Source organism: Trachypithecus francoisi, unplaced genomic scaffold, assembly GCF_009764315.1.
Source record: "Trachypithecus francoisi isolate TF-2019V2 unplaced genomic scaffold, Tfra_2.0 Lachesis_group8, whole genome shotgun sequence".
Classification (NCBI taxonomy): Eukaryota; Metazoa; Chordata; class Mammalia; order Primates; family Cercopithecidae; genus Trachypithecus; species Trachypithecus francoisi.
In genome coordinates this window covers 84883891-84900737 of record NW_022681473.1, presented here as the reverse complement: position 1 = coordinate 84900737, position 16847 = coordinate 84883891, and the positions used below count along the sequence as shown (strand labels likewise).

At 39.1% G+C, this 16847-nt stretch overlaps 1 protein-coding gene across 1 annotated transcript; it reads left to right on the top strand.

Moving 5' to 3' along the window:
- Positions 1 to 15950: 15950 nt before the first annotated feature.
- Positions 15951 to 16411, top strand: LOC117081237 (60S ribosomal protein L34-like). The gene has a single exon (XM_033207059.1). It carries the CDS (start codon positions 15996 to 15998, stop codon positions 16347 to 16349), a length of 354 nt encoding a protein of 117 aa, XP_033062950.1. The 5' UTR covers positions 15951 to 15995; the 3' UTR covers positions 16350 to 16411.
- Positions 16412 to 16847: the final 436 nt, after the last annotated feature.

The window sequence follows — 16847 nt, the reverse complement described above, 5'->3', positions numbered from 1 at the left end:
CTAGAGATTTCCCAAAGTTTGGTCTGAAAAGCCATTGTTTATTAAATGAAAGCAGCAACATTTCAGAGCCACAAAATATTTTAAAGAAGAAGCACCATTTTAAAATGGGTGGATCGTTAAGAGAAACATGCTACAATGAAGTATTCAATGGGTGAAGCCATTCTTTGGAATAGTCAAGACATTTGGGGATACTTTCCTACAGATAAGTTCAAAAGGAGATTTTAAAAATACTCAAACTCTGAGCACTGAATGGAAACTGGTATTCCCTGGGATATGGAGGGACTGAGGATAATATGTGTGTGTGTATATATATATATTAGACTAATATATTAGACATATATATGCTATACTATAAAGAGTGTATATATAGTGTATATATACATAGTGTGTATACATATATTGTGTGTGTGTGTGTATATATGTGTGTGTATATATATAGTAGACCTTTGGGCATTACTTCCTGTAATAGCCACGGGCCTACCTGAGATCATTTTAGGCCCATTTTACTTAAGTAATCTGCAGCCAGGAAGAGACTGTCTGGATTCCCTTCATTAGTAGCTGCAGCGTAATCAGAGCACAGAGAGAAAAATGCACCTTCTCCACCTCGCTATGCTTTCTTTTCTTTTTCCTATGCCATCCCTCTGCCATCAAGCAGATTTGCCAAATCTCTGCAGAGCAAAAGTAATAAGAATATCTGGGCCAGGTATGGTGGCTCACGCCTGTAATCCCAGCACTTTGGGAGGCTGAGGTGGGTGGATCACCTGAAGTCAGGATTTCGAGACCATCCTGGCCAACATGGTGAAACCCCATCTCTACTAAAAATACAAAAATTAGCCGACTGTGGTGGTGTGTGCCTGTAGTCCCAGCTACTGAGGAGGCTGAGGCAGGAGAATCGCTTGAACCCAGGAGGCGGAAGTTGCAGTGAGCCAAGATGGCGCCACTGCACTCCAGCCTGGGCAACAGAGTGAGACTCCATCTCAAAACAAACAAACTGACATTTACTGCATCTTCAATTCATGCCAGGGCTGTTCTGGGAACTTGACGCTGGCTATCTGTGTAAATCTCACAGCAGCCCTGGGAAACAAATGTCTCCAAACAAATGAGGAAGCTGAAACACAGATTAAGTTGCTGAAAGCTTACAGGAGCATCAGAACCAAGGTTTGAATCCGTCTTTCTGACACCATAGCCAGTCCTCTAGGCCAAAACAATGTCACCTTACAAACATGGTGCCTATATCCACTGACTGAGGCTCCTCTCAAGGGCAGGAGAAAGAGATGCAGAGCAACAATGCAGCCACTTCACAGGTGTGTGCTCTGTGGTGTCAGGAGAGGCCCAGTTGACAAGGTCCCAGGGAGCCTGCTTCTATTTTCTGAAGCATGCCTACTGCATCTTTAGAGGCAGTTGGAGTAAGAGCAATTGGCTGAGAGAAGCCAAGACAACTGTCACAATACAATGGAAAAGAACACAGATTCTGGCGTTAGACCTAGTTCAAATCCCAGTCCAGCCAATTCCTGGCTGTGTGTCCTTGGACAAGTAACTTAGCACTCTGGCCTTGCCTTGTCTACTCTGTAAATGGAGGATGGTTTTGTACATAACACAAGGGGTGGAGAGGTTTAAATCACTTAGGCAATGCATGTTAAATGAATCATAAATGTAGATTCCCTTTTCCTCTGCATAATATACCCTCTGAAGCCCCAGGGAAATCTCAGCAGTGACAAAGGAATGAAGACTTGGATGAGGATGGGCCTCTTGGGGACTGTGGGAAAGAGACAGGAAGATACTATTATCACCCCTCATTTTTTCCCTTTACTAGTTTTGAAGTTTTATGCCTATGTCTGTCCTTTAAGTAGTCAGCCTGGCCCTTTTTTCATGCATATTTAATAGACCCTAATGATAATCAGTATCATTCATTACCTTCTTCCCAAACTATTACAGAATTCTAGAGTTAATCAACTGTAGTCACCCTCTCCTAACTGACTGCTATTTTTGTCTAATATTTAAGTTGTATCCCTTTTTTTCCACAGTACAAATTAGATGTCATTATTCAGTATTATCACTGTCTTTTTGTACAAGCAGTGTTTGGATGTATACAATATTTAGCATATTTATTGTTCACTGTTATTTTTTAATAGTGGTATGTAGTTTTAAAAATAACAGCTTTAATGAAATATAATGCATATACCATAAAATTGTACACTCAAAGTATACATTTCACTGGTTTTTAGTACATTCACATGGTTATGCAGCCATCAGGAGTATCAAATTTCAGAACATTTTCATCACCCTATAAAGAAACTCTGTATTCATGACCAGACATTTCCTATTTCCCTCTGCTCTCAGTCCCTGGCAACCACTAAGCTTCCTTCAGTCTCAACAGATTTGCCTATTCTGGATATTTCCTATAAATGGAATCATACAATATATATAGTCTTTTATAACTGGCTTCTTTCACTTAGCATAATATTTTCAAGGGTTATTGATGTAGCAGGTATTAGTACTTCATTCGTTTTTATTGCCACATAATATTCCATTGTATGAATATACCACATGTGGTTTATCCATTAATCGGTTGTTAGACTGTTGTATTGTTTCCACTTGTTAGCTATTACAAATCATGCCACAATGACCATTGTACAAGTTTTATGCAGACATATGCTCTTATTTCTCTTGGATGGATAGTTAAGAGTGGAATTGCTGGGTCATATGCTAAGTCTATGTTCATCCATTTGAGGAACTGCCGTACTGATTTCCAAAGTGACTGCACCGTTTCACAGTTACACCAGCAATGTACAAGTGTTCCAGTTTTTCTATATCCTTACCATTTCATTATTGCCAGTCTTTGTATATTAGTCATCCTAGTGGGTGTGAAGGGGCATGTCATTGTGGTTTTGATTCCTTAATGACTACTGATGCTGAGCATCTTTTCCTATGTTTACTGGCCATTTGCATATCTTCTTGGGGAAAATGTCTATTCAACTCATTTGCCTATTTTTAATTGGGTTATTAATCAGATATATCAGACATATTTTTTGCAAATATCTTCTCCCGTTTTATGGGTTGTCTTTTCGCTTTCTTGATAGTGTCTGAAGCACAAAAGTTTTACATTTTGATGAAGTTCAATTTATTTTTTTCTTTTACTACTTTTGCTTTTTGTGTCATATCTAAAACACTATGGCCTAAACCAAGGTCACAAAAATTTGCTTCTATCATTTCTTCGAAGAGTTTATTAGTTTTGGCTCTTACATTGGGTTTTTGATTCATTTTTAGTTTTTGTATATGCTGTGAGATATGGATTTAACTTCATTCTTTTGCATAATGCTATCCAGTTGTCCCAGTACGATTTGTTGAGAAGACTCGTCTTCCCCTACTGAATTGTCTTTAACTCTTGTCAAAAATTAATTGACCATAAATACAAGGGTTTATTTTTAGACTTGCAATTCTATTCCATTGACCTACATGTCTGTAGTTATGCCTGTAACACACTGTTTTGATTACGGCAGCTTTGTAGTAATCAAACTTTTGAAATGAGAAGTGTGAGTCCTCCTACTTTTTTTCCCTTTTTCAAGGTTGTTTGAACTACTCTAGGTCTGTGGCATCTTTATATGAATTTTATGGTCAGCCTGTCAATTTCTGCAAAAGAAAAAGGTAACTGGAGTTTTGATAAGAATAATATTGAACCTGTAAATAAATATGTGGGTACAGACATATCTCTTTTTTGTGTTTCATTTTATTGCACTTTGCAAATACTACATTTTTGAATGCAGTTTGTTGCCACAAATTGAAGGTTTGCAACAACCCTGTTTCGAGCAAGTCTGTTGGTGCCATTTTTCCAACATGTGCTGACTTCGTGTCTTGTTTGTCACATTTTGGTAATTCTCACAATAATTTAAGTTTTTCATCATTATATGTGTTATGGTGATCTATAATCAGTGATCTTTGATGTTGCTATTGTGACTGTTTTGGGGTGCCATGAACTGTGTCCATTAAAGGCTACAAACTTTAATAAATGTTATGTGTGAATAACATCTATTAAATGTTAAAACTGGTTCCAATAAATAAATGTTATGTGAGTTCTGACTGTTCCACTGACCAGTCATTCTCCTGTTTCAATTTTCTTTCAATATTCTTCAAGAATATTGACATTAGGTCAACTAATAAGCCTACAATGGCCTCTAAGTGTTCAAGTGAAAGGGAGAGTTACACATCTTTTACTTTAAATCAAAAGCTAGAAATGATTAAGCTTAGTGAGGAAGGCATGTCAAAAGCCCAGACAGACTGAAAGCTAGGCCTCTTGTGCCAAATAGTTAAACAAGTTGTGAATGCAAAGGAAAAGTTCTTGAAGAAAATGAAAAGTGTTATTCCAGTGAACACAAATGATAAGAAAGCAAAACAGCCTTATTGCTGATACGGAGAAAGTTAGTGGTCTGGATAGAAGAACAAACCAGCCACAGCATTCCCTTAAGCCAAAGCCTAATCCAGAGCAATGCTCTAACTTTCTTCAATTCTGTGAAGGCTGAAAGAGGTGAAGAAGCTGAAGGAGAAAAATTTGAAGCAAGCAGATGTTGGTTCATGAGGTTTAAGGAAAGAAGCCATCTTCCTAACATGAAAATGCAAGGCAAAGCAGCAAGTGCTGATGTAGAAGCTGCAGAAGTTATCCAGGAGATCTAAGATAACTGATGAAGGCAGCTACACTAAACAACATATTTTCAATGTAAACAAAACAGCCTTCTATAAGAGAAAGATGCCATCTAGGACTTTCATAGCTAGAGAGGAGAAGTCAATGCCTGGCTTCACAGATTCAAAGGATAGACTGACTCTCTTATTAGGGGCTAACGTGGCTGGTAACTAAGTTGAAGCCAGTTCTCATTTGCCATTCTAAAACTCCTAAGACCCTTAAGAATTATGTTAAATGGACTATCTGTGCTCTCTCAATGGAACAACAAAGTCTCAATGACAGCACGTCTGTTTACAGTATAGCTTACTGAATATTGCAAGCCTACTGTTGAGACTTACTGCTCAGAAAAGCAAATTTTTTTGAAAATATTACTGCCCATTGACAATGCACCTGGCCACCCAAGATCTCTGTTGGAAACATACAAGGAGAGGAATGTTGTTTTCATGCCTGCTGATACAACATCCATTCTGCTGCCCATGGATCAAGTTCTAATTTCAACTTTCAAGTCTTATTATTTAAGAAATTCATTTTGTAAGCCTATTGCTGCCACAGGTAGTGATTATTTTTTATTGTTCTGAGCAAAGTAAATTGAAAATCTTTCGGAAAGACTTCACCGTTCTAGGTGCCATTAAGAACATTCATGATTCATGGAACGAGTTCAAAATACCAAAATTAACAGGAGTTGGAATAAGTTGATTCCATTCAATCCTCATAAGTAACCATGAGGGGCTCGAGACTTCAGTAGACGTAAGTCTTTATTTCTGAGTTTTCTATTCTGTTTTGTTGGTGAATGTGTTTGTTTTTGTACCAGTACTGTGCTATTTTGGTTACTATAGTCTTAAAGTATAGTTTGAAGTCAGGTAGTGTGATTCCAGCTTTGTTCTTTTTGCTTAGGATTGCTTTGGCTGTTTGGGCTGTTTTTGGTTCCATATGAATTTTAGAATAGTTTTTTCCTGATTCTGTGAAAAATATCATTAGTAGTTTGGTAGAAATAGCATTGAATCTGTAAATTGCTTTGGACAGTATGGCCATTTTAATGATATTGATTTTTCCAATCCATGAGCATAAAATGATTTTCCATTTACTTGTGTCATGTCTGATTTCTTTCAGCAATGTTTTGTACCTCTCCCTATAGTGATCTTTCACCTCCTTGGTTAGCTGTATTCCTAGATATTTCACACTCTTTGTGGCTATTATAAATGGGATTGTTATCTTGATTTGAATCTCTGCCTGGACATTATTGGTATGTAGAAATGCTACTGACTTTTGTACACTGATTTTGTATCCCCAAACCTTACTACAATTATCAGTTCTAATAGCCTTTTGGCAGTCTTTAGGGTTTCCAGATATAGAATCATATCATCAGTGAAGAGAGATAGTTGGACTTCTTCTTTTCTTATTTGGATACCTTTTATTTATTTCTCTTGCCTGACTGCTCTGACCAAGACTTCCAGCACTACGCTGAATAGGAGTGGTGAGAGTGGGCATCCTTGTCTTGTTCTAGTTATCAAGGTGAATGGTTCTAGCTTTTACCCATTCAGTATGATGTTGGCTGTGGGTTTGTCATAAATAGCTCTTATTATTTTGAGGTATGTTCCTTCAGTGCCTAGTCTGTTGAGGGTTTTTATCATGAAAGGATTTTCAATTTTATCAAAACCTTTTTCTGTATCAATTGAGATGATCATATGGTTATTGCTTTTAATTCTGTTTATGTGGGAAACTACATTTATTGATTTGCATATGTGGAATCAGTCTTGCATCTCTGGAATAAAGTGTACTTTATCATGGTGTATTAACTTTTTAATGCTGGATGGTGCTGCTGAATTCTGTTTGCTGGCATTTTGTCGAGGATTTTTGCCTCTATGTTAATTAGAGATATTGGTCTGAAGTTTTCTATTTTCATTTTGTCTCTGGCACATTTTGATATCAGGCTGATTAGGGAGGAGTTGGGGAAGAGCCCCTCCTCAAGTTTTATGGAATAGTTTCAGTAGGATCTGATTTTCTACAAGGCTGACAGAAACAAGCAATGGGGAAAGGACTACCCTATTCAGTAAATGGTGCTGGGATAACTAGCTACCAGAATAATGAAACTGGATCCTTGCCCTTCACCATATACAAAAATTAACTCAAGATAGATTAGCAATTTAAATGTAAGATCTCAAAAGACCACATTCAAGTGGTCAACAAAACAGGGAAAATGTTAATCATTGCTAATCATTAGAAATGCAAATCAATACCACAATGAGATACCATCTCACACTGTCATTAAAAAGTCAAAACACATACTGGTGAAGATGCAGAGAAAAAGTAAAGCTTATACACTGTTGGTGGGAATGTAAATTAGTTCAGTCACTGTGGAAAGCCACCTGGAGATTTCTCAAATAACTTAAAATAGAGCTACCATTCAACCCAGCAATCCCATTACTGGATATATACCCAAAGGACAATACATCATTCTACCAAGAAGACACATGCACTCATATGTTCATCACCACACTATTCACAGTAGCAAAAGCCTGGACTCAACCTAAGTGCCCATCAATAGTGGACTGGATTTTGAAATGTGGTACATACAGTATGGAATATTTCATGGAATACTATACAGCCATAAAAAAAGAATGAAATCATGTCTTCACAGCAACATGGGTGGAGCTGAAGGCCGTAAACCTAAGTGAATTAATGTAAGAGTTTCAAGAAAACCAGATACTGCACGTGATTACTTATAAGTGAGAGGTAAACATTGAGCACACATGGACATAAACATGGGAACAATAGACACTGCAGACTACTAGAATAGAGAGGCAGAGAGGGGAGTGTGAGTTGAAAAGCTACTTATTGGGTACTACACTCACTGTACATGTAGCCTCATATCTAAAATAAAAGTTGAAACTAAAAACAGTAAAAGACTTCGGTGGAGGAAGTCACTGAAGATATAGTGGTAGTAGCAAGAGAACTAGAATTGGAATTAGAAGTGGAGCCTGAAGATCTGACTGAATTGCTGCAATCTCATAATAAAACTTGGATAAATGAGTTGCTCCTTATGCATAAGCAAAGAAAGTGATTTCTTGAGATAGAATCTATTATTGGTGAAAATGCTGTGAAATTGTTGAAATGCCAACAAAATATTTAGAATATTATATAAACTTAGTTGATAAAGAAGTGGCAGAATATGAGAGGGTTGACTTTGATTTTGAAGGAAGTTCTACTGTGGGTTAAAATGCTGTCAAACAGCATTGCATGCTACAGAGAAATCTTTCATGAAACGAAGTCAATCAATGCAGCAAACCTCATTGTTGTCTAAGAAAATGCCACAGACACCCCAGTCTTAAACAACTACCACCCTGATCGGTCACCAGCCATCAATATCAAGGCAAGACCCTCAACCAACAAAAAAATACAGCTTGCAGCATGCTCAGGTAATTAACATTTTCTAGCAAAGTATTTTTAATTAAGGCATGTACATTGTGTTTTTAGACATGTTATTACACACTTAGTAGGTCAGAGTGTAAATATAACTTTTATATGCACTGAGAAAACAAAATTGTGTGACTTGATTTATGGCAATATTTGCTTTATTGTGATGGTCTGGAATCAAACCCACAATATCTCCTTGTATTGCCATCTTAACAATTTTAAGTCTTTGGATCCATAAACATGATACATTTTTCTATTTATTTAGGCCTTATTTAATTTCTTTCAAATGTTTTGTAGTTTTCAGTATAAAAACCTTGCAATTATTTTATTTATTCCTAAGTAGTTTATTCTTCTTGATGCTATTGTATATAGAATCATGTTCTTAATTTCATTTTCAACTTATTCAATGGTATATAGAAGTACTATCAATCTTTGTATATTTATCTTCTATCCTGCACCTAGCTAAACTCATTTGTTAATTTTAATATTTGTTTTTGTGGCAGTGGATTACTTAGAACATTCTATATACATGATCATGTCATCTGTGAATAAAAATAATTTTACTTCCTTTCCAATCTGGATGTCTTTTATTTCTCATTCTTGCCTGATTGCCCTGGCTAGAATACAGTATTGAATAGATGTGGCAAGATCTATCATTCTTGTCTTGTCCATAATCTTAGGGAGAAAGCATTTATTCTTTCATCATAAGTACAATGTTAGCTGTGGGGTTCTTTTTTTTTTTTGTAGTTCTTATCAGGTTAAGGAAGTTTCCCTTCTATTCTGATTTTGTTTAGTGTATTTTTCATGAAATGGTACTAGATTTTGTCAAATGCTTTTTCTGCATGTATTTAGATGATCATGCTGCTTTTGTCTTTTATTCTACTAATATGATTTATTACATTGATTGCTTTTGAATTTTGAACAACCTTGTATTCCTAGAACAAACCTCACTTAGTCATGGTATATAATCCTTCTTATAGGTTGCTGAATTTAGTTTCCCAGTATTTTGTTGAGGTTTTTTTCCTCCATATTCAAAAAGGATATTGTTCTGCAGTATTTTTTTCTTGTGATGTCTTGGTCTGGTTTTGGCATCAGGGTAATACTAGCCTCATGGGATGAGTTGGGAAATGTTCCCACCTTATTCTATTTTTTGGAAGAATTTGTGAAGGATTAGTATTAATTCTTTTTTAAATGTTTGCTAGAATTCATCAGAGAAGCCATCGGGTTTTTAGTATATTCACAGAGTTGTGCAAAACTCACTAGAATTTAATTTTAGAGCATTTCTGTCACTCCCAAAAGAAACCCCTGTAGTCACTAGCAGGAATACCTCACCTCCCTCAGCCTCAGGCAACCACTACTTTATTTTCTCTCCTTGTAGATTTGCCTATTCTGAACATTTTATATAAGTTAAATCATAAAATATGCAGCCCTTTATGAGTAGTTTCTTTCGCTTAGCATACTGTTTTCAAGGTTCATCAATCCTCATGTTGCTACATCATTCATTTTAGCTGCTGAATAATATTCCACTGTATGAATATACCACATTCTGTTTATCATCTGTTGAGAGACATTTGGGTTGTTCTCACATTTGCCTATGATGAATAATCCTGCTATGAACATTTGTGTAAAAGTTTTTGTATGGATTAGCAATGTTTTGTTTTTAAAATTATATTTGCAGATTTTTATCCAGCACTGTAATTGTTTTCATTAGCTGAATTGCCAGAAACATAAATCAAATTTTGCTTTTCTCACTGAGCTGGTACTGCCTAATTGGAGCAAGGAATGTGGTCAAAGGATGTGGTGGCCTAGCATTAAGAGAATCTCTAGCAGTTTCATACTTGAGGGCTTTATTCAGGGAATACGTACTTGAGGTTATTTCATACTTGAGGGCTTTATTTAGGGAATACAGGACCCTAAATGAAGGAACAAAGAAATCCATCCATCCATCCATCCATCCATCCATCCATCCTTCCATCCATCCATATATTTCATTCATTCACTAACTAATAGTTTTTGAGTATCTACTGTATATGGGCCAGGCCCTGTGTGAGGGAGGCTGAAAATTCAAATGAATGTAAGACAGACCTGGTCTCTGCCCTCTGAGAGCTTACATTTTAACAGAAAACAATCAAACAGGCAAACTTCCACACAGTACGATAGCTACAACGAAAATGGAAGAACAGGGGCCTATGGGAGCAAAGAGGAGGGCTCACCACCCAGTGAGGAGAGGGCAGGAAGTCTTCCCAGAGGCAAAGGGAGCAAAAGAAGAACTTCAGTTGTGTACTGGTGAGGGTGGGGGGTTGATGTGGGGGTGAAACTACCCTGCAACATTCAGTTCTTTTATCTAGGAACCCTGATGGAGCAATGAATTTCAAAACCCAGGTCCACCTTTTGATAGAACTGCCCACAATGAGTTTAACACAGTGCTTGGCAGACACAGAACAGGTGTTCCGTGTGTGTGTGTGTGTGTTTGTGTGTGTGTGTAAACCATGGTAAACTGAACTGTGCACCCACCGCAGTTCATTGTAATCTAGGTGTCTTTCTAGATTGGCAAACTGCTGATAGAGATTTTTCTTTTTCAAGAGCAGAGATGAATTAGAGAATATAGAGCTTGTTCTTCAAATCAGTTCTCTAAACTGTAGGGCTGTCCAGTAGAAATTTCTGTAATGACAGAAACATTCTAGACTTGTGATCTCTTATATGATAGTCACTAGCCACAAGTAGTTACTGAGTGCTTGAAATGTGGCTAGTGTGACTGAATCATTCAGTTTTAAATTTCATTTAATTTTAATGAATTTCAATTCAAGCAGTCAGATGTGGCTAGTGGCTACCATGTTGGATAGAACAGCAGAAACACTGCTGCTGCTAAAAGTGCGTTATGAATGCATTTTTCAATGAGCTTTACCTCTCTTATGCCTTATTGTCACTTTTGATCCTCACAACAGTCCTGTGAGAGACATATACCAGGCACCATTCATCTCATTTCACAGCTAAGGAATCTGAGGCCCAGAGAGGTGCCCAGCTAAAGACTGATCTGGGCCTGGAGTCCTGGGATCCTGAACAATTAAGGAGAGTGATATTCTTGCCCTCCAGTCATCAGAGGATGACTATAAGGCCCAAATAATGTCTTGCCTCATTGCTATGAGTGTATAAAGGATTGGGCAGATGCCTGGAGCTAGCATTGGAGTAGCAGAATTTCCAAGTCCAGATCCTAGGGAGAATGGTGGTCATTCCCACGGTGGGCCACTAGAGGGGGCTTGCTGCTCTAACACGAGGTTATTTCTTTCTAGTTACTACCTTTATAGTTCAGGGTGCCAAGACTTTGCAGCACATCTTTTCAAGGTGGAACAGATGATCAACTTCTTGGCAATATTTCTATGTCATTTGCAGGTGTTGACTCAAAAATGCCTTTCCTTGAGATCCAAATATACTGATTAAGTTAAGCTTTTGGGCCTAAAGTTATTTAGAGGCAAATTTCCAAAAAATCATTAAGTCTTACCAGTCATTTTCTGAAAGCAGGCTTGAATAGGAGGAAAAAAGAACAAGCAGGTAATGGGAGGAGAAACAGAGTTGTGAAGAGGTAAAATTTATGGAAAAATTAGGTCATTGAAAAAGGAGAAGAGAAAAATGAAGATAAACCTCATCATTAGTTCAACTCCTCTTTCACTGTAACAAGAAAAACACATAAGAACTTAAAGGGACTCCAATTATCTTACCTGTGGCTGGATGGGGAGGCAGGGAGGACTGCATGTCCTCCTGGGACAAGGCCACAGTCTGATTTTTAATACTTCCATCTTATCCCAAGAGGAGACACTCTCCCCCAGGACTTAAGCAACACTTCTTGCCTATTTTCCTGTTCAAAATTGTAAACAAGGTAGACAGATAAGCAACACTGCTTGCATTCTATCAGAAACTGAGCCTCGGATTGCCCAGTGACCTGCCCAAGACCACTAAGCTAGTAAATAGGAGAACCAGATTTAGAGCCAGGTCTATGTGACTTAGCCTGACAATGCACAGTTGTGCAGGTTATTCTCTATCTAGTAGCAGTAAGTGACATGCACATAGGGATCTCCATATATATACATATATGTATATGTTCCATATATATATGTGTGTGTGTGTGTGTGTGTGTGTGTATGCTATTTTCCAGCAAATGGTAATCAACTGACTTGAGGGAGGAATATTCATTGTCTAATTTGCAAAAGGTACCATTTGAGCTCTCAGTAGCCCTGGCATGGCTGCAGTCACTCCTCTATCCACAAGGAAGTGAAGCCATTACAGGCTGTTCCAGAAGCCTAGGAGCTCAGCCTTGAGGGCTGCTCCTGCTCAGTCAGCCTCCTTGTGCACATTTGTGCAGACTAATTTCAAAGTCTACTGAGAACCTTCTGACTCCAAGCCAGGCCTTTGGGTAGGGAAAGAGGCTAGAGGTCAGAGAAAGATGCCATTGGTGAAGAAGAATTTGAAAAAAATATCTAAACCAAACACACAAAAAATTCACTCCCTCCTGACCAGGAAGGAGTAGAAGCACCAGTAGGGTGACAAAAGCACATGGACTCTAGAGCCAGCCAGACAGTGGGCCAAATCCAGGCTCCATCACTCACTAGCTGGTTGACAGGCAGTGAGTCACCTGATTTCTCTGAGCCTGTTTCCTCATCTGTAAATGGTGGGAGAGTGACCACATACTTTTTCAAAGGTTGTTGTGATGATTAAATGAAATAATACATGTAGAAGATTTGACATGATACCAGGCATAGTCAGGATTTTTAAAAGTTCAGCCACGGTATTGCTATTTGATGTCAGGTCAGCAGTCAGAGATGTCAGCCTGGAGGGCTGGGCTGGGGATAGAGAAGTCACAGATGTAGAGCCAAGAAACCCTCTGCATTCCTGTTGTAGCCCAAAGAGACTAGGCAGTTGGGGGAAAACGGGCCATCCAGGCATCCTACCCTGAATTATTAACAGGAGAGTTTGGGAAGAAATGATCTGATATGCGTGCTGAGCATTCCTGCAAGTTTCCACTAGATATACCAAGAACCCAAGTCCCTGAGTGCTCTTTACCCAGATCATTTCTCAGAGTTGTGTTTGCAGTCAGTCAGCAATCTTTTTTTTTTTTTTTTTTGAGACGGAGTCTCGCTTTGTTGCTCAGGCTGGAGTGCAGTGGCGCGACCTCGGCTCACTGCAAGATCCGCCTCCCAGGTTCACGCCATTCTCCTGCCTCAGCCTCCCGAGTAGCTGGGACTACAGGCACCCGCCACCACGCCCAGCTAATTTTTTGTATTTTTAGTAGAGATGTGGTTTCACTGTGTTAGCCAAGATGGTCTCGATCTCCTGACCTTGTGATCCGCCTGCCTCTGCCTCCCAAAGTGCTGGGGTTACAGACGTGAGCCACTGTGCCTGGCCAGCAGCCAACTATCTTGAGGGATGAGGTAATGTCTTCCTTTGGACAAAGAGCAGGCTTGCTTACCACTCATTATAAAAGCAGTAGATTTCTTAAACTCAGTGTCCCTCAGCTGTAATGCACACTCACTGCATGTATAGCATCTACCTGGGGCCCCCTGCATTGCCCTGTATGACCTGGGAGAATGGAAAACCGATGCCAACATGGTGCTCATGCTGCTTGCTATGTTATGAATAACAAACTCAGCAGTATCATGTCTTCTAAAAGCATGCATAAAACATTAACAAACTTATTTATTACTTTGGAAGTAGGGTAAAATTCCAGACCCTGAATGGGAGACTTTCAGAATCTTCTGGTTCAGGGGATAGACTACAGAAACTTTTCATTTAAAACTTTTAATTTTGAAGTTGCATTTGACTATCAAACACACGGGGGGTGGAGTAAAAGAAAAAGAACTTATTGAAATCTATTAAAATACCTACTCCTCTCCCCAAAAGTCCCCTTTGACATGAACACAGCCTTGGATGGAACTTTGAGTGCAGGCAGGCAGGGGATTTGGATCAGGAGCTGCACCCCCGGCCATGCTACCGGCTCTATCCTACAGGGTGGCTTTGGCTTGGTGGGGTGGGCTGCAACATTTTAATGGTGGAGTATACAGGCTCTCCTACCTCCTGGAAATAGAGGGCTGAGGCTGAGTGGTTCAAATGTTAAGGGATTTCAAAATTAAGTTACTGATCTTTAGTATTATTAAAGAAGAGCTGAAATTGGGGGTTTTAAGTCACAATTAACAAGAGTCTTCTGTTTCTATTTTATTAACCATTTTGTATGTGTACGTTGCTGGTAGCCCCCTCAATTCCTTGTGGAAAAGATAAAAGAATAAAAACAAGCAAGATCAAGATGACTGATGGACCACCCAGCACTTGCCTTCTCTACAAAGAAGGATCAAAACAACAAATAGATAACCACACATTAAATAGAGCGTCTAAGAAAGAACAGTGGAATTCAGCAAAGAAGTGATAAAGATACTCTGAGGCATGGACACTTGATGTATAGGAAGGCAAGTGAAGCAGCCAGCCAGAATTGGCTTGGAGCTGAGAGCCCCCTGCCCCCTCACTGCAGGCAAAAGGTAGGCAGGAGATCCCTAGCAGTCCACATTTCCACCACAGACACCTGAAATCCTGACTACAGGAGAGCCCCACAGCCCTCACAGGCCCTGAGCCTGATATAGGGAGCTTCCTGGAGTCCGTATGACTGCATTGCCCCTGAGTGGAAATCTACACTGGGTTCCCCTCACCCTTTGGGACCCAGGCTGCTGCAGTATGGTATAATTTTAAGAGCTGAGCCACCACCAAACTTTATCTTGCCCTGAGCCCCAATAGCCCCCTGCCTCTCCACACCACTGGGACACCAATGATATCCACCCTATCACTCATCCAGAGGGCTGCAGCATTATGACACTAGCCGGACCCAGTGGTGAATTTGTGTCGCTGGCATATAAGCCCATTCAGTGCCCTACATCCTGGGTAACAGGTGATCCAGCACATCAGGGAAGCTGCCCCCAGGATATAGGAAGGCAAAGCATGGGCTCCTCAAAACCCGAGAGCCACCTGCCTGGGCTACCACTGCTAACAGTGATCCTGCCCCCTGCAGTGTCAGGGCTACTATGTGCCCATGTGTGCCCCACCCAGGACCAAAGGATAAGCCTGGCCAGGGGCCCCAACCCCAGAAATATTACCTGATGGCTGCCACAAACACAGACTAAGCCACTGAGGAGCTCACAGACACCACTGATGTTGGATACAGCCAAAGAAATCACACAAAGACTATACTACTGTGTTCACTCAGAACCAAAACCAAAGTGCCACAACCAACCAGCACTCTAGATACATCTATGGGAAAACATCTTTTCCTACAAAAGCTACTCCATCAAATTGGAAGAAGTGACTGTTACACTAAATGTGCAGATATCAACGTAAGAACACACAAAAAATGAAAATTCAAGGAATATGACACCTCCAAAGAAACATAATTCTCCAGTAACAAACCCCAAAGAAAAGCTATGAAATGCCTGGAAAGGAATTCAAAATAATAATCCTAAGGAAACTTAGTGAGATATAAAAGAATACAGGTAGACAATACAAAAAAAAAAAAAAAAAGAATCACGAAAACAATTCATGATATGAATGAGAAATTCAATCGAGATGTATACAGTTTTTAAAAAACCAAGCAGAAATTTGGAGCTGAAGAATTCAATGAATAAAATGAAAAATACAATGGACAGCTTCAACAATAGACCACATCAAGCAGGAAAAAAAATTTCTGAACTCAGTTCTTTTGAAATAACCCAGTTCAACAAAGAAAAAAAGAATAAACAAAGCCTACATGACATATAGGACACCCTTATGCAACAAATATTCACATTTTTGGAGTTCCAGAGGGAGAAGAGATAGGAAAGTGCATAGAAAACCTATGTAATAGCTCTTCCGGGGACGTTGTCTGCAGGCACTCAGAATGGTCCAGCGTTTGACATACCGACGTAGGCTTTCCTACAATACAGCCTCTAACAAAACTAGGCTGTCCCGAACCCCTGGTAATAGAATTGTTTACCTTTATACCAAGAAGGTTGGGAAAGCACCAAAATCTGCATGTGGTGTGTGCCCAGGCAGACTTCGAGGGGTTCGTGCTGTAAGACCTAAAGTTCTTATGAGATTGTCCAAAACAAAGAAACATGTCAGCAGGGCCTATGGTGGTTCCATGTGTGCTAAATGTGTTCGTGACAGGATCAAGCGTACTTTCCTTATCGAGGAGCAGAAAATCGTTGTGAAAGTGTTGAAGGCACAAGCACAGAGTCAGAAAGCTAAATAAAAAAAATGAAACTTTTTTGAGTAATAAAAATGAAAAGACTTGCTGAAAAAAAAAAAAAAAAAGAAAACCTATGTAATAAAATAATAGCTGAACAGTTCCCAAGTCTTCGGAGAGATACAGACATCTAAATACAAGAAGCTTAAAAGATTCCCAAATAGATTCAACCCAAAAAGGTCCTCTCAGAGGCATATTACACTTAAACTATGAAAAGTCAAAGACAAAGAGGATTCTAATAACAGCAAAAGAAAATAATCAGTCACATGTAAGAGAATTTCCACCAAACTAACAGGTTATTTCTAAGAAGAAACCTTATAGGCCAGGAGAGAATGGGATAATAAAGTCAAAATGGTTTTGTTTTGTTTTTCAAAAAAAGCCCTGCCAGCCAAGAATGCTACACACAGCAAAGCCATCCTTCAAAATGAAAAAGAAATAAAGTCTTTTCTCAGACAAAAACTGAGGGAATTTAACACCACTAGACCAGTCCTACAAGAAATGCTT